Source organism: Ruditapes philippinarum, unplaced genomic scaffold (genome assembly GCF_026571515.1).
Source record: "Ruditapes philippinarum isolate M1 unplaced genomic scaffold, ASM2657151v2 ctg2914_1_1_1_1, whole genome shotgun sequence".
Taxonomy (NCBI): domain Eukaryota; kingdom Metazoa; phylum Mollusca; class Bivalvia; order Venerida; family Veneridae; genus Ruditapes; species Ruditapes philippinarum.
This window is the reverse complement of record NW_026856295.1, coordinates 66,110-84,511: the sequence shown is the minus strand read 5'-3', so window position 1 is coordinate 84,511 and position 18,402 is coordinate 66,110. Positions and strand designations below refer to the sequence as shown.

The 18,402-nt window shown below is 31.8% G+C and overlaps 1 protein-coding gene across 4 annotated transcripts in view; it reads left to right on the top strand.

Moving 5' to 3' along the window:
- Positions 1 to 18,402, top strand: part of LOC132746118 (uncharacterized) — a 40,392-nt gene that overhangs the window by 1,820 nt on the left and 20,170 nt on the right. Inside the window, exons 1-5 of one of the 4 annotated variants that reach the window (XM_060735187.1) lie at positions 5,883 to 6,809; positions 8,289 to 8,393; positions 9,982 to 10,041; positions 14,183 to 14,359; positions 14,959 to 15,077. In XM_060735187.1, coding sequence (XP_060591170.1) covers positions 5,916 to 6,809; positions 8,289 to 8,393; positions 9,982 to 10,041; positions 14,183 to 14,359; positions 14,959 to 15,077 — 1,355 coding nt within the window. In that variant the 5' untranslated portion in view covers positions 5,883 to 5,915. Of the gene's footprint in view, positions 1 to 5,882; positions 6,810 to 8,288; positions 8,394 to 9,981; positions 10,042 to 14,179; positions 14,360 to 14,958; positions 15,078 to 17,651; positions 17,770 to 18,402 lie in introns of those variants that run through there. The other 3 variants (XM_060735186.1, XM_060735188.1, XM_060735189.1) reach the window with 3 other exon arrangements.

The window sequence follows — 18,402 nt, the reverse complement described above, 5'->3', positions numbered from 1 at the left end:
ATAGGATATATATTTTTTTGAAATTTTCATTCACTTTTAATTTGATTTCATTTGAATTGATACGCATCATACATGTTATCTCAAAGCGCTACAGCCCTCGCAGGGCCTTTGGCCCTGCTCAGACTTTCCGCGTATTATCATAACATTTCAATGATAACTCGACAACTCTTTGCTGTCTGATTATCACTTACCAGTATGTCAGTAATTTTTTTATTGTAATTTTTAACCTTCAATGATGAATGGTTTTGTCCGGTTTTAAAGATGGACAATTCCATTTTATAGATTTAGCATGGTAAGGTTCAACACATAGAACAAAGAAACTGGTCAAAATTTCAAACAGGACAAACCAATTGAACAAATTATGCTAGGCAAAAAGGTAAATATTGGTAGTAGTATATTGACAAGGGTTGAGGTGAATAGAGTTTTGCCAATGTCTATCCTTCTGGCCATCTGTAGTCTGACTAAAACAGTAGAATGTGGGGACACCTTTGTCATATGGACATGTGGGGACATCTTTTTCATATGAAAATGTCTGGATATCTTTTTCATATGAAAATGTGGGGATATCTTTTTCATATGGACATGTGGAGACATCTTTGTCATATGAAAATGTGGGGGCATCTTTGTCATATGGACATGTGGGGGCATCTTTGTCATATGGACATGTGGGGGCATCTTTGTCGTATCAACTTGTGGGGGCATTTTTGTCATATGGACATATTTCAAGTTTAAACTGTTTTGTTTTTTTCTTCTTTTCTATACATGTTTAAGCTTGGATTAGCCATGCAGTATCATCTTGGCTAAATTGAAATATTATTATGGCCTTAGTCCCCTATAAGGTAATTAAAGTGTACTTTTTGGTGTGGCTTCAAACAAAAGGTTAAAAAATTAACTACTGACAATTGACAAATAATCTCAGGGGAAATATGAGATAGTCAGGTTTAGTTGAGCAATAATGGCTCAAGTAGGCTTTCTTGTATTTAAGTTTTGCAGGGAATTGAGAGAGAGAGAGAGAGATATTTAGATATAAGTAGCTTAATACCACACCCACCATACTTCTCTCAGATTAATTCCTAATTAACTGACTCTATATATCCCTGTGTATATTTGTCAACTTTGCATCAAGGTGTTATACGCTGGTCAGCTTTTACTAAGTGTGGTCAGTTTAAGTATAAGTATTTATATAGATATTGACTTAGCATATCAGTTTTCGGTATTGTTAACAGGGCCTTAGGCCTGGTCAATATTTGTATTCAATTTAAACGGGTTTTCGCTTCTTCTCCTCAAAATACACTTCTAATTGCAATTAGTGAGAAATCCAAAATAAAACTTGATTATGTTGACTTAATATATAATCTCAAGTATAAATATTGGGCCTCTAGTGTTTATAGTTTGTTTGCAGGGGATTTTTGTGATAGCTCTCTTATATAGTAGATATAATACCTGTAAATGACCAACAAAGTCTTGTATATTTATTCTCCTTTATGTTAAAATATTTATATCTTTCATTGGTCAAAAATGGCTATGGTGAATTTGATACATTATATATGTATAACCGTCTTTGGTGAAAGGCTTCTTTAGTAGCTCCATATGTTATTTTAGTTATTTATTTTTCTTTAAGGAAAATTTTTTTTTTAGTTTGAAGATTTCTTAATTGATTTTTTTCTTATGGTTAAAAAAAATGGTAGTGTAGATATAAGTTAAAGTTTGGAGGGAAAATAAGTCACGAGTTTGTATTTGAAGTATAAAAGTCATCAAATTCCATGTAAAGTCATGAAAAAATTCCGTGAAAATTCATGAAACTTCAAAAAAAGTTATAAAAAAGTCATAAAATTACAAGTTGTAGGGCAGCTGTGGCTGATTGGTTTAAGTTCTTGACTTCAAACTATGAGCCCCTCACCTGACTGTGGCAGTTAGATCAGATTGGACATCTTTCTTGTGAGAAATCTATCCAGCTACCTTGCAGAATGTTGATTGTTTTTTTGGGTTGACAATTCTAGCTGAGGGACACCTGAGGTCTTCCTCCGCAAGTTAAGCTGGAAAATCTTCGTTCTTTTCCTTTGTCAGGCAAAAACCAAGGCAAAAATTTTTTAAAAAGCTAGTAAAATATAACAACATTCAGTTTTAAGATTCAAACTGTTTACAGCTAGCACTCTCATTTACTTAAAAAAAAAAAAAAATTGGGGATGTCCGAAAATTGCACTTAGGTAATATTAGTCTTTAAAAGTTAAGTTCAAATTGCAATTTTCCTCTAGACAGATTAATTCTAATTCTAATTCTAATCCATTGAGAGGTAATAAGTCCAGTTTAAATTTCACTTTTCCCATTGGAATATCTATTAATTCTCGATTAAATTCATAGTCATCGAAACATCCAAACATTTCTTAGAAAGGTTGTAAGTTCAAATCGTAATTTTCCGAGAATTCATAGATTATATCTAAATCTAATCGTTACTTATCCGACGGTTCAACTTTTTAATTAATAGAATTAAAACATAAGTGACTGTCCATAATTGTAATCAAAACAAACTTATATAAACCAGATTATGTGATTTATGTTGATAAACATAATTATACGTCATTTGCATTAACTTTATTTTGAATCAAACATATTTACATAATCTTATTACTGCTAGAAAATAACAATCTAATTCTGATTTTCGTAGAATTCGGTTTACCGGTTTACATTAGACGTATGAAAGGGGCCAACTTTACCTCACTGATTGAAGACTAATTTTAATCTCAGCGAAAGATTGTCATTCTTCTGTCAGATTAGGGGATTTATGTCAAATCAAATAGACCTGATTTTCTCTCAAGTTCAACTTCTTTTTTTTCTTTTTTTAAATTCATGGAGCATAATCTGATTATAGTCCACAAACAAATGAATAACAGGCCTTTTTCCTAGAATATATGTTGACCTGATTGAACCTAAATGGTTAAAAAGTTAAAATTAAACTTTAAGAGTTGTTTCAGCTTAACTGTTGAAGAAAGAACTAAGGTGCCCCTCCGTGCATTACTAAAATTTTTAGGCAGGTTGAGCAGGGCACCGGAGTAGAACTGCCAACCGTCTGTAAAATAGCTGTATAGGTTCTTAACATAAAAAAATCGCAAGAGTCTGTGGCGGGATTTGAACCCACAGCAATAGGTTTAATCTTGAACTTACATTTAAATATGAAACCAATAAGAAAATAATAATGAAAAATAACATAATTTTGGTGTCTATCTGATCATGGTTCTGGCAGTTTTTTTATTAAGAAAGGACCAACTTTACTTGACCTGTAATATTGAATGCAGCGTCCAATATATAGTTTATTCCTTCTTATGTTATTATGTTATAAGACACTGCTATTGTCTTCATAACCTTTTCTTTATCAAAAAAGGGGTAGGAATGTGGGGTGGGGGGATGAGGGGTTTGTGTTGTTTATTTAGGGACGTGTGTTTTAGATTTTAGAGACTATAATTTTATGTAGTTACGCTTGCACGCACAGTCACCATACGTATTGTGTTTGTTGGGGGGTTGACTTTAAACCTCATGGAAAGGAATGAAATAAAAAATAAATCACAGACAAAATGACAAATTACCACAAGACGAGTATTTATTATACATCACTGAACAACTTCACATCTCTCAAGTAGTAATCTACAGATAAAAGGTCTTGCAGTAGGTCTGTATAAATGGTACTTGAGTGCTTGTGTGTTAATGATTTATTAGATCACTTGTTATCATTGAGTGGTGGTACAAAATGTAGAATGGTGATTTTATTACAGAGTCCTCAGGGTGATAATATCAACATGTAAAGGTCTTCACTACCTTGTATGATAAATTATTCATTGAGGAATTTTTTATGGTGGTGTGAGAATGATTCATCTGTCAACAGAAATAGTTTTGATTTGAATTGGTATCAGAGAGTGGGGAGGGGGGGAGATACTGTTTTGATGTAGACCACAGAGAGGTGATTTTAAATGACATTAAGATTCATGGTGTCCTTAAACTGACGAGCTTTTAGGCTCAAGTAAAGGTAAAGTCCCTGCACAGTGTCTGTCTGTAGTGTAGAGCAAAAATCTTGTGGAATTTTGTACGGGATTCATAAGATCCCGCTCGGGATGCTGTTGGATTCAAATGGAATGTTGTGGGTATAAAAATAATCCAAATCAGAATCCCAACGAGATCCCAGGGAAAGCATTAATACATTGATATGAGCCGCGTCATGACAAAACCAACGTAATGGGTTTGCGACCAGCATAGATCCAGACCAGCCTGCGCTACCGTGCAGTCTGATCAGGATCTATGCTGTTCGCTACCAGTTTCTCTACTTGTTATAGGGTTTGTTAGCGAACAGCATGGATCCTGATCAGACTGCGCGGATGCGCAGGCTGGTCTGGATCCATGCTGGTCGCAAACGCATTATGTTAGTTTTGTCGTGACGCGGCTCATATTGCTTACCAAAGTAAGACTTCATAATGTCTTTTTTTTTAATTGCCCATGTTTCATAGTGTATTTTTATTTGCCCATGTTTTTCAAATTTCAACAGTTAAATGTTGTAATCCTTGAAGAAAAAAAGGGGAAAAAATAGGAAAGAATGTGAAACAGAAATAAATGTGAAACAAAAAATTCATTTTCACTTCACTCAATTTTTAGAATTTTAGAATAGTGTTTTGAAAAGCTTGATATTTGTGCAGGTACTAAATTGATAGGCAAACAAATCTACCTTTGATCTTAAGAAATTTTGTAGATTTAATTGGGATTGTTTTTCAGCAAATTTGTAAGTTTGGATAAAAAACACCTATGTACATTGTAAATTCATTGTCTATAATTATCATGTAACAAAAAAATGAAATAAAACAAATTATTAAAAAAAAATTAATTATAAAATATAGAGAATCCTAAAAACAAATTGAAATAAACAGAAAAGCCACACAAATTCCACCATTCAGCAATAATGTATTGCATACAGTCAATTTTATGCCTTCATCAGTGCAAAGCATAATGAAGTTCTTTTTATTTATTTTTCTTTTAAATTTAAAGATATAAAAAAAATAAATGGGGGAATATTTTTCACGATCTGTGCAGTAATTGTGTGGGTAGTGATTATAGTACATTGTGCTCTAATTCCCCCCCCCCCACCCCCTTAAATATTTATTTATTTGCTTTGATACATTTTATAATCTCCAATAAATCTTTTATTTGCTGGGCTTTTTGTAAACAATTAACTCCAACAGAGCAAATATTGGTTAGCTAATTGAGTTGACATGGGTAGCTAAGTATTAAAGTATGATTTTAAACTTATTCTATCAGAACGGTATTAAAATCAGGGAAGAAAGAAAAAAAAAATATACAGTGGAAAAAACTATTTAATTCAGTGAGATAGATAAATTTTATTGGTTGCATTTGATTGGATTAGACAGAATAAAGAGGTGGAATAGTGGTTAGTCAATATATTATATAGTGACTGATTTCTGCTGAAACAATTGTGTTTAAAAGATTGTTATATAAAATAAGCTAAGGATTAAAGTATTAAAAGTTCTATTTTAGTGGCTAAAAAGCTTATTTTTAGTATATAAGTTTAGTATAAAAAGAACAGCAAGAAACAGTTTAGCGACACAACAGAGGGCGTCAACTTATTATCAGCTTATATAAAGTGTTGAGATTGCCAAAAGTCGCCAGGAATGTCGGGGCTGTTAGGAAAAGCGTGCAAGAAAATACATGTGACAAAAAGTAATTGTATTATAGTGTGTAAGAAAGTACACATGCGAAAATTTATAATAATTTAGGATAAGCTTTTGTTGGAAATTAAAATTATTTTTTTATCAAAGAAGAACTTCTATTTTAGAGTTAAGAACAAATGTATTTTTGTATTATTTTGTATTGAATTACTCTAAAGGAAAAGAGTAGGAATTATAGATTCTTAAGAAAATATGGATCATAATTTTGACTACCTGTTGCCTACTTGTATGTTGAGAAGTAGAGCTTTAGGTAACCATGGAAACAAGACTCATCAAGAAAATCATCTTTTTAATATTGATACTGATAATGTTTTTAACGACACTCTGAAAGTACTAGAGTCTGACACATGTTCCGAGATATCTGACAAGTCTTACGCAGAAGCCAGTTATTATACGCGCATGAAAGTTTATAAATCACCGTATTTGGAGAAACAATTCTGGGCCGATAATGAAGACTATAAAGCACCTTGGGAGCGAAATCAAGGCTCTCAGTTCGATAGAAGCTTGCAGCAGTTTCTAGAGTGGCCAGAAAATTGTAGCGAAAGTGACGAAGAAGACGTGTTTACTTCGAACTTTAATGATACAGTGCGGCTGAAGCATAGGCCTGTTGAAAGAAAAAGACGTTCATCAAAAAGCCGTATGGTGAATCAAAAAAGGATGGTTATTCCGAAACTTGCGGTTAATTCAGATACGGTGCATTCGTCGGATAGTGATAACAGTATAGATGATGTTGGAATGCATTTACTTCATCTGAAATCAGTACACCGTTTGAATAACAAACATATTGAAAATGTTATTGAACGCAAAGTGCCAAAATGCAACAAGTCAGTAGATTCCGATTCAGACTACCGGACTTGTTCTGACACCAGCAGCTGCGATAAAATTGATCTTACTTTCTCTGCACATGATGTTTATAATGAATCTGATTTCAAATCGTTAAAATATTTAACTGCTTCTATAGTGCACAAATCAGATGATATATTTGTCAGACTGTCACAGAGTACAATTTTAAATGAGTTTAATCATAAAACAACAAAGGGAGTTAATAAAAAATCAAGGACAGGGGTGGTAACTCATGAAAATACAGTAAGTTCTTTACTCTTGAATGTTAGTTTTAGTATAGTTTATAAAAACAATAAACATTTGAGCTGTTTAATGGTAACGTTATCTCCGGCTTCTTTGTTGCAGTAGTTGATTCCTTTTATAGTGGGAAATTTTAGTGTGTAGGCAAGTCCATACGAAAATAAGATAAATTTAATAAATGTATAAAAAAAAATCTACTTTTCTAAAATGAAAATAAGCATTTGTAAAAGTATTATTGTAAAAAGCATTATATTTCTAAAAGTTGAATAGGTTAGGGAAGATCTTATAATCATATCGTAAATTTTCGGCACATAGTAGTTTTTTTAGATTGAGAAAAAGCAAATATTTTGCCACAGTGAGTATAATTATGCAAAGGTGTCGTAAAAATTTAAAATCTGGAATATTAAATTAATTATTTTCTAATAGAAATCGGGGTTCATGATGGAAATACAACCCCACAAATTTTTTTTTTTCTTATTTTGTTTATTATTTAAATTTATTGTATTGACTTAGAATATGCTGAGAAACAATTAAGAGAATATTTGTCTGGGCAGTACTAAATTAAAAAAAAAAAAAAAAACAACAACAAAGGAACTGGGATTATATCTGGAAACAAGTCATTGATTATGCATATTTGTAAAATTTAAAGTTGAAACTTCTGTAATTTATATTTACACCACAATGATATAATAAAAAAACAACAACAATTTTTAGTTTATTTTGTTTTTCCTTTTTTTTATGTTTTCAATTTGGTTAGTTATCATTTCTTTTGAAGATGATATTAAACAATTTTGAAAAAAAAAATAATTTTTTTTGATAACTATTACATCAACTTTTTTTTTTTTAAAAATGGTATTTTACTAACATATTGACACCATTTTCTTTTCAGATTTTTTTTTTTAATTTTGAAATTTTTTATTTCACCTTTATTCCAATAAATTTTCCATTCTAACTGTCTATCAAAGTGTATGGTAGACTTGAACATGTAGGATTCAGTTGACCTTCAATCTAATTTTGACATTGCTAGTCTTGAGTTAAAATATCAGCTTCAAACACTGATCTTAGTTGTGCTAAAATAAATATCTTTAATCTAATTTTATGAATGTAAAAAAAAATTGTTCTTAATTTGTTCCACACAGAAAAAAAAAATTTGTTCCACAGTAAAAATAGATCTATAATTTGTTCCACAGAAAAAATAGCTTAGCCTCCAATACATGAAAAGAGTCATTAAATACATGGGCCAACACATTAACAACCCTCCTATTTTCAGAACTGTGCAGTTCAAATATATGGGAAACAGAAATAGGGTTCAGGAAAAAGTCACGTTGCTTGTGTGCATTGTTTGAATGGAGAAGATTCATGCTTTTGTTTTATTACATATTTTGAAGAAAAAAATCAGATTTTATAAAAAAAAACAATTAAGCCATGATTAGCAAGCATTCCAAGTTTCATATTGATATCTCTATATTTTGTTTGTTTCAGAAACTTGTGAGGACATTAGGGAAAAAGGAAGGCGAGTTGGAAAACTTTAGAGATCTTCTTGAGAAAGCCCAGAACTCCCTTACCAAAAGTCAAGAAGTTGTTGAGGTAAGGTTTTTGTTTGTTTGTTCATTTGTTTGTTTGTTTAAAATGCCAGGGTTTCAATTTTTAAGTGGAATAAAGCAAATGTGTGGGAAATTCTTATCGTAATTACGAAGTCTTAAGTGTCTGTTTAATGTATAAAAAAATCCAGAAGTTTGAATTTTTTAAGGCACATTGTGATTTTTTTATTCCATTAATGGAACTGCACTGAGGTTTTTTGACATCACCTGACTCAAAATAATTTTCTGAGATGCCATTTGATAAATATCTAGATAAATAAATTTTGTGCAAAATTTCAGATCTTTCACTTTGTTTGTCCACAATAAATGTTCTCCAGAATAGTTTTTGTAATTGAATGTGAAAAATTGAAAAGCTTTTAAACGCTTTTTTCTCCAATCGACTATCAGTAGCACTAAGATACGATTTCTGTTTTATATGTTTAAGTATATTTCTTAATAATCTTTTGCAATATCTCTCTGTTTTAAATGCCCCCATTCATATACGTAAGAAATTTAAATTTTATGTATTTCAGTGGAGTGCCTTTAATGTATAAGATAATCAGTCACGATTAATCTACTATCTGTTAAACCTGATTTGATTAATCATGCTGATACTTGCGGAATTTTTATTTCAATTGTTATCATAATAATAGTGGAAACTCGACTTTAATGTCACGTATGACAGTCGAAACCATTATATTCTTTTTATTTGTTATATCTTAGACGAAAATTGACTTAAATCTGCGGTACAACATTCGAAACCATTATTACAAATGATTTTACAAAATTTTATGAATGAATTGTGGGATTGATTACCACACAGTTTTGTGTCAGACTGATGTGTGTTATAAGTTCGGTCGTTACAGCGTGTCGTATGGCAATATTGTATAGATTTTTGACAAGGTTAACGGTTACCTGTTTAAAGGTCATGCTCTTTCGGCAGCTACCCAAAATACTTAACATTATCTAAGCATGATACAGAATAGAAATATAAGATGCATCTTTTTTACGCCTACTGACATGAAATATTGTCAATGGACATTGTCTTTAAAATTTTGAAACTTTTTATCTATTCAAGATTTAGGAAGCTAAGGATAGGGCATAAAAGATAAAAATCAAGATTTGACTTAAACATTAAAGGCACGTAATGCCTCAGAAACTAATAAATTTTATGTGTTTAGAAACGGCAAATATGAATTTTTATATTATTTAAATAATGGTTTTAGTTATAAGGCATAATAAATGACATAACTTCAAAAATATAGCTTTCAGGATGACTTTCCTTGTCATATTACTATGCCTTGTTATAATAAGCAGGCATTACAAGTTTCATATTGATACCTTAAAAATTGTTTGAGTGATGGGCCACATATAAGTTTTTCCTTTAAGATTGTTTGAGTAATGGGCTACATGAAAGTTTTTCCTTAAAAATGGTTTGAGTAATGGACTACATTAAAGTTTTAGCACGACAATGGTGGCCTTTTTCTTCAAAACAGACAAGCTTATAATACAAATTTTATGACTAAACAATGCCTGTAACACATTTGAAACAATGTATAATATATAATTTTGTATGTTCCGCTGCGCTTTTTCAGGATCTGGAAGAGCGGTTACAGGCAGAGAGGTGTAAGTGTAAAGAAAGGGCCGGACAGAAGGTACGTTATTATATTTTAAAACAGACTTGCTCCAAACATAATTTTATAATGCTGCAAACCCTCCCGACATTTAGTGTTTGATACTTGTTGTATCCCTTGATTCAAGTGAAAATAAAATTGATATTTTTTTCATTAATGGGAGAAACAGCTTTTAGAATATTGTGCTTACTTAACATATCAGCCAGTACTTACTGTTGCTCAAATTGTCTTTATTACATACAAAACAATTCCAACAAATGAAAATTTTTCATAATCTATGAAGAATTGGAGAAAAATATTTCATTGCAAAAATGTTGAAACTCTGATTCTGAATGTTTCCTTGAGTGGAGTGATTGTTTTTGGTTCATGGTTGTGCAATATCAAAATGATAAATATAGCATGTCTATTTGTAATATAACTTTCATGTACAGTAACAGAGAGAAAAAAAAAATAAAAAATTAGTTTTGCACTTAAATGCTTAATTCAATATAGTTAGAACTGCAAAATTTCATATATTTTTTAACGTTTTATGATAACTTAATCGATAAAACGGATACAATGTATCACAAATGCATTGCTTATTTCGGGCAGCTGACTTTAGTGCTCTAGAGGTAAATTTAACGGTTAGTTACATGCTGTTTGTGCCACTTTTTAAAAAAAAAAATAAAAAAATTTCACATTTCATAACGTTAAGCTGTCTAAGTACGTATTTAAGTCGTCAAAATTCGAACATTGGGGTCACTGTACATACTAGTACTACACTAGCACAATTTTCAGCCAAACAGTTTGGTCTTTTTGCACTGAGTATAAGAATTGTTTGCGTGAGGCCTTTTTTAATCGTACAAGGTTTTATTTATTCTTTAATATGTTGTTTTTTTAAGAGTGCTTGTCTCTGATTTTACACACATGGTTGGCAGTGCCGAATAATTAATTCGTAAATCAGTTTGTTAAAACACGGGCGCCTGAAATTGCAATTATACTCGGCTAATTGTACTTGACGTGAGCTGTCAATTGACGGATTATTTTGCGATTGAACATAAAAGCGTATTATAGTTTAGCTTCCATTATTTACAGGTTTAGTGAAGGGATTAAGTTAATCTCTCTGAAGTTAGCTGTTGATAATGGCCGTAAGCTGATTTACTACAGTGACATACTTGTTCCTTTTGAGGGATTATAACAAGTGCTTTTTTTTTTTTTTGGAGAAATCAAAATGTTTTGGAAGTTCAAGTTCAAAAATCTGGTTTTGTATCATGAAAGAAAGTAAAATAATCGACCCCCAAGACACTTTAAGCCTACCTGCAACACTGTTAATAAAAAACTGTTTGTGATTTGGAACGAAAATGGTCTTAATAGTGAGGTGGTCTTTATTTCTAATTGTCTCTTAATTAAAGGTTAGCATCAAGAAGGTAGTATATGGGATAGTGCAGGCTTGTGATAATAAAGTGATATTATTTTATTCAAATTTAAAATGCGGTATAATTGGGAGCAATCCGGAAACTTAGTTCTTAATTGAACATTTACCATTACTATTATTGATACTGTCTGAATAATGGTATACATTTAAAATAGTTTATAGGTCCAGAGAAAGTATTAGTAGTATTAAAAGAGCAGTGGTCTCAATTTTGGATAGAATGACCGTTGAAATAAGAAGGAAATTTTTTAGTTCTTTTGAATATAAATCGTAATATTTGATTGATGATTGATTGATGATTGATTGATTGATTGTGAAAACTGGGTGATCATTAGGCTGTTTTCTTCTGTATAATGATATAACTTCATAAAATACTTTCTATTAATTAAAGTGAATTGGTCTATTTTGGTTAATAAATACTTTCTATTAAAGTGAATTGGTCTATTATGAAAATACAATTGAATGATTAAATAGTATTTTTGTATTTCATATACATGGTAGTTGTTTACAAGTGTGAGATACATGATCTGATATTACATATATTTATATAGCAAAAAATTAAGTTTACTAGAACTAAATATTATTATTCATCACATAAATGTTCATTCGACATCCCTTAAGAAATTTATCAACATTTTTTTTTTCAAGCAGAATGTTATAAGAAAATCAAATTTATACTGTACATTTCTATTGTTTCAATCAATATTTGAAATACTAATGAAACATGTGTCCATTGTAGACCTATCCACTTTTAAAACATTGGTCTGTGTCTTGCTGAAAGAGCTAAGTAACTGAATTATTTAAAGATTTTTGTAAAGTATGAAAAATTACCCAATTACTGCTGTCAACTGTCTGCTCTAACAGACCTCTGCCTCATTTGAAATTTTTATAATCTGTAGAAATTAGCAGCCACTTTTTTTTTATCTGATATGTCATATAACTGGTGGTATGTAATAGAGCTACTTAGTGTACACACTCCTTTATGATGCTCTTTGTCCGTCTGCAGATGTTTGTATACCCGTGTGTTTATATGTCTACAGACATCTAGTCTTTTTAAATAAAGTTTTTTGTGGGTTTTTTTAGATAAAAAGGTATTGGAGTTTGAAAAGCCACATAGAACAATTAAGATTCTTTAAAGAGTTTGTTGAAGCCACTTGCACCAATCAAATATCTTGTTACATGGTGTCATACAGCCTCTTGCACCAATCAAATATCTTGTTACATGGTGTCATACTGCCTCTTGCACCAATCAACAATCTTGTTACATGGTGTCATACTGCCTCTTGCACCAATCAAAAATCTTGTTACATGGTGTCATACTGCCTCTTGCACCAATCAAAAATCTTGTTACATGGTGTCATACTGCCTCTTGCACCAATCAAAAGTCTTGTTACATGGTGTCATACTGCCTCTTGCACCAATCAAAAATCTTGTTACATGGTGTCATACTGCCTCTTGCACCAATCAAAAATCTTGTTACATGGTGTCATACTGCCTCTTGCACCAATCAAAAATCTTGTTACATCAGGTGTCATACTGCCTCTTGCACCAATCAAAAATCTTGTTACATCAGGTGTCATACTGCCTCTTGCACCAATCAAAAATCTTGTTACATCAGGTGTCATACTGCCTCTTGCACCAATCAAAAATCTTGTTACATGGTGTCACACTGCCTCTTGCACTAATCAAAAATCTTGTTACATGTGTCATAATATTTGTTTAAAAACTGGCAGAAGTGCACTTTATAACTTTAATTGGATGCCGTAATTGCGTTTTATTTGCTTTTAATCTCCTTAACATACTTTCTTAGAATAAATGTTAATCTACTTGAGAAAGGTCTTGAGGTTTTCTGTGAAGGTTTAAAGAATTAATCCCGTGTTCACAATAATGTTAACATGTTTTGTTTGATTTTATTTAGGAAAATTTGGAGGGCTTTCTCCTTTGAACAGATTGAGTGGGATTTTAAACTGCTTCAAATTGCAATCTGCCATGTAACTTTATATCTTTGTAGTAATAATCTGATGTAGTCAAGTTTCAAAAAAAAAAAAAGATCTTTTGTCATTCTTTTATGCAAATGATGAGATATTATAACATTAAGAAGATCAAGTAGGAAACTATTATTTGGGTTGTGTAAAGTTGATAGTATTTTGAGCTTAATTTTAACCTTGAATGTTGTTGGGTTTTTTTGTTTTTAACAAGAGGCTTAGAGTGTAACTCCAAGTAACCAGGTAGTCGTACGACAGCTTATAATAGTGCACTATGTGGCAGCTATAGTTTCTCTGTACTTTGTAACATGTCACATGTCTATCGGAAAGTCACAGTGACTGCAGACCATCAGGAACAATAGAATATTATGACCATGGGAGAATATGATCTAAAAAAACTAATATCTTAAAACTGTCTTTTTGAGTAGTATTCTGTATTTATTACAGCAATAAATATTCAAAATTCTGCTTAGACAAATGAATTTTTGATTCTTTATGTCTGTACTTCTACACTCTAGCACATATATTTGTGTCACACCCATCATCTTTCATAGTTTGTAGGTCAAGGTTTTTTATTTTTTTACCAAAATGGGTCACAAAATTTTGGGCAAGGTGTACTGGTAATCCTGAAAAATTTATGTAATGGATTTGCCCAGTTTTGAATTTAGAAGAGTCTCATCAATGCTAACACACCCTCCCCCTTGTCATCAGAAATTAGAAATACTTGTGTAAAAAATTATTTTCAAAGTACTTTTGATTCCAGCAGAGAGTTGTTGATAATGATGACACATCCAGACTGCGTCACCAGCTTGCTGACCTACAGATTCAGCTGGAGGAACAGGAAAAGCTGTACCAGTCTAAATGTAAAGAATTGGACATGGTAGCACACAAGCTCAATATCAAGGTGACCACACAATCAGACAACACGGATCATTCTGATATGGTGAGTAAAATGAAGTCACTTGTCTCTCACTGCTGTGGGTTTGAATCCTGTCACGGACTTCAGTTTCTTACATGTGAGCTAGCCAGCTAATTTAGCTAGCCGACGGAAAGTTGATGGTTCTACTCAGGTGCTCGCTTCTGCCTGAAATAATACGTGACAGGGTACTTGAGGTCTTTCTCCATTATTAAAGCTGGAAACATGCCATATGACCTCTAAGGTCTTTCTCCATCGTAAAAGCTAGAAACACGCCATATGACCTCTATAATGTCAATGTGACGCTTTCCCAATATGTAAACGATGCATAAGACTGCCTCTAAAATGATAATGGCTTGTGCATGTATTCTGATATCATATATAGCTTATATCAAATATTATAACTTGTGTAATTGCTGTCAAACAAATTGTCTCGAGGGGGAAATGGGGTGTGTGTTGCGGGGGGGGGGGGGGGGGTTTGCAATGTGAATATTTTGTACAATGGTATTGCAGTCAGAAATATTTTCTTGAAAAAAAAAAACAACATGTGCCAGATGAAGGTTTCTTATTCAATACTGGATGTTCATTCCTCAGTGATATATTCCTTGAACATTATTTTGTTACAGTTACAAAAGATAATGGGAGAGTTACAACATCTGAAGGGAGCTGTGGAAGGGGAGAGACATTTACACATAGATATTAATTCTACACATACTTCACCAAACAAAGATGTTCCCAACTCATGGTATGTTGAAGATTATACTGAGATCTTACTCCACCAGTAAAGCTGGAATGTCGCCATCCTTTACAGTGTCGGAACGATATAAACCCCCCCTCTCTGCCCCCCCCCCCCCCCCAAAACAAACAACAAATTCAGAATTGAAAATTTGAAAAATGAAAGTAATAAGATTATCTTTATTTCACTAGTCCAACAAGATTCTTACATCTACCATGCTAAATATCTTAAATGGACTTGTCCCTCTGTCAGTCTGGACATAAAATTTCAAAATAACAGCAGACTAAATAGCAGTTACAATTTAGACAAATGCTATGCTCTTGACATATTAGATTCATTAGGAGTTGGGCAAGCTCAGGATAAGAAAGTTCATGCGGGTAGATTCAGATTGGTTAAAGAGTATATATTACTAACATTCTTTTAGAGAGAGTCACCAAGTATGGGTTTTTCTGTTGTGACAATAAGCAAATAAAGGTAATACATGTGTATTTCCATGCCAGTTTTGTCTGTTTACATGTTTGACAGATTATTTAAGTATTAAACATCGTGACCAGTCATATGTGATCATTGTTTTGTAGGGATGATCTGTTTTGATAATGCAGTGTGGTAATAGTTAGAGAGAATTGTATAAGTAATCTTCTGACATTTGTAAACATGGTCTCTTGCATGTCTGATAGATTATTTAGGTGTGAAATGTTGCCAGTGTTATATGTTCACTGTTTGTAGGGATGATCTATTTTAATAATGCAATGCAGTAATAGTTTATAAAGAGAAACAAATTGTATTAGTAATCTACTGAAATTGGTAAACAGGTTGTGTAAGAATATAAATATTAATCGTTTAAACTATCCCACTTGGAGCAGTGTGTATTGTAAGGCCTTGTGTAATATCCTTTCTTTTATTAACATAATTTCTTTAAGGAGTTAGTACCCAAGTTGTTGAGGTCAATATACAAAATGGTAGTTTTAATGTTAGAGTGAGACTAACAAAAAGGTGTTGGAGCACCACACATAATGCTGTGTTCCTGTATACTGGTCACCTTGGATGGTTAAATGCTAAATTCTGCCCTTTACACGCACAGAAATGCACTTTAAAAGGCCCCTTATTCATCTATTCACGATGATGAATGAAGAATGCAAAAAAATCGGCGAAAAAAAGCGATATTTTCCTATTTTGTAATGATGATTTTTGCAAGTACTGCTCCAGCACTGTAGTGAGTTAAATCCTTGATTTTATGGTTGACCTTTAATGAGATTAATTCCCCTTTTTCTAGGCCAAATTGATAGATATGTCTGATATTGTTAAGGTTAACTCCCATTATTCTGAGATGGCAGGCCTGGTTTACTTTTAAAGCTGCATGCCTCCAGATGAACCAAAATGTGTCAAGAAAATTAAACTTGAGAAAATGTACTAAGGTTTTAAGAAAAATTAAAAATATTAACGATTCGAGTAATGATTTACATGTAATGTGCTATTAAGGGCTGATTTTGCAGTATTTATCACCATTTTTCTACTGCGTTACTAACGCAGTAGGGGCTATTTTTGCTTATTTTGACCTCTTTTTGGGTAATTTACGTTGATTGCAAATGCTGTTTGCAATGTGAAAATTATTTTCTTTGATCATTTAACAATATTTTACTTTCAAATACATTTTAAAAAATTTCATGAAAATGAGCATGAATCTGGAGGCATGCTGCTTTAAATGCCAGACAGCTTGACTTATCCTTGAAGTATGTTTTCTCCTTAATTTAAGTACTTGAAATCCCTTAAATATCAAATGAACTGTTCAGAATTCCAAGAAGGAGAAGTCCATTCCACAAATTTGGAAGGGTGAGGGTTATCTGTTATTATACACAGTTGTGTCCCTTTTAAACAACAAGTTAAATCAACAAATACAGAATACAATATAGGTTATATAGAGTCACCTTGTTTTATCCCATCTCCTATTTCATATTGACACAGAAAATTCTGTTATTTGAGAACTGTTTAAAAGTCTTCATATTTATCTGAAGGGTAATTTAAAGTACTTTAAAAGAGGTAAACATGTCAGTGTTGATTTTTTTATTTTTGGGTATTTAAATGTCATTATCTTCAAAAAATCATAGAATTATCTATGAAATATTTAATGGTATGATGGTAACACGAGACCATAGGGTATTTATTTACAATTCTCAATGTATAAAATCTGCATTCAGGTTCGTTCCCCATGAAGAAGCCCTAATACCCCTTTACATGCAGTATCATATAATGTTTTGTTTGAGATGAGAAAAATTTTATTAGCATATTTATCATGAATTTTAAATATTCAAAGATTAAAGTTTCAGCTCATTAAGCGTTCATTGATTATGTTTATCGCCATGTTAACATGGCATTATTTTTGCGCCCGTTAATTTATCAATTCACCATGCCCGGACTGTTTTAACAAAGATAAAACCCGAAGTTTGCGAGATTTATTGGGTTGTTAAGCTAATTATAACGGGTGTGAAGTATAGAGAGTTAATTAGAGTGGTGAAATTAACCCAAAGAGATCTTTGTCACAACAATATATGAAATTTGATTTTGGGGGAAAAGACAAAAAAAAAAAATTGGCAAATATTATGATTTTATCATAAGCATAAGGAATAATAAAAAGTATATTTAAAAAGAAAAGCAGCATGGAATTACAGTATTTAAGGAAAATGTTGAAAATCTATGGATTTCAGTAAGTAATTTCTTTAATGTTTTTACAAAATTCAATATACAATAATTGTTGTGTGCAGTTAAAGGTATTTAAAAAATAGTTTTATTTTGTGTCATAGATAATGGTACATTGTATATTTAAATTCTGTTTTTTGTAAGGTTTAAAACAATTTAAAAAAGAAGAGGAAGGAAAAATTGTATTTTAATCTTTAGCATGCTGGTGGAAACATAATATACCCATGCAACCAGTGCAGACTAAAGATCTGCAGGCTCAGTCACTACATATTTTGACCCTAAAAATGATGAATGGTTTTGTCCAGATTGAAAGACAGACAAGTCCATTTAAAATACTTAGTGGGGTTTACTTTAGTTTTTGGATTTTTTTCTTTGGAGGCTGACGTATAATAAAAAGAATGTTTAACACTTATTGTTTCTTATTAAAATCTTGAATTACTTCATTTTCTGTGTTGTTCAGATTCTTCCCATGTGAACAGTGCTATCTGATCAAGGTCTGCACTGTTTGCTATTCAGTCAGTATTTTTTTTTGAGATTTTCGCTAAAAATGATAAATGGTTTTGTCCAGAATGAAAGATGGTCTGGTCCATTTAAGGTATTTAGGGTTGTCAGCATTAAGTATACATTGTATAATTTGTAT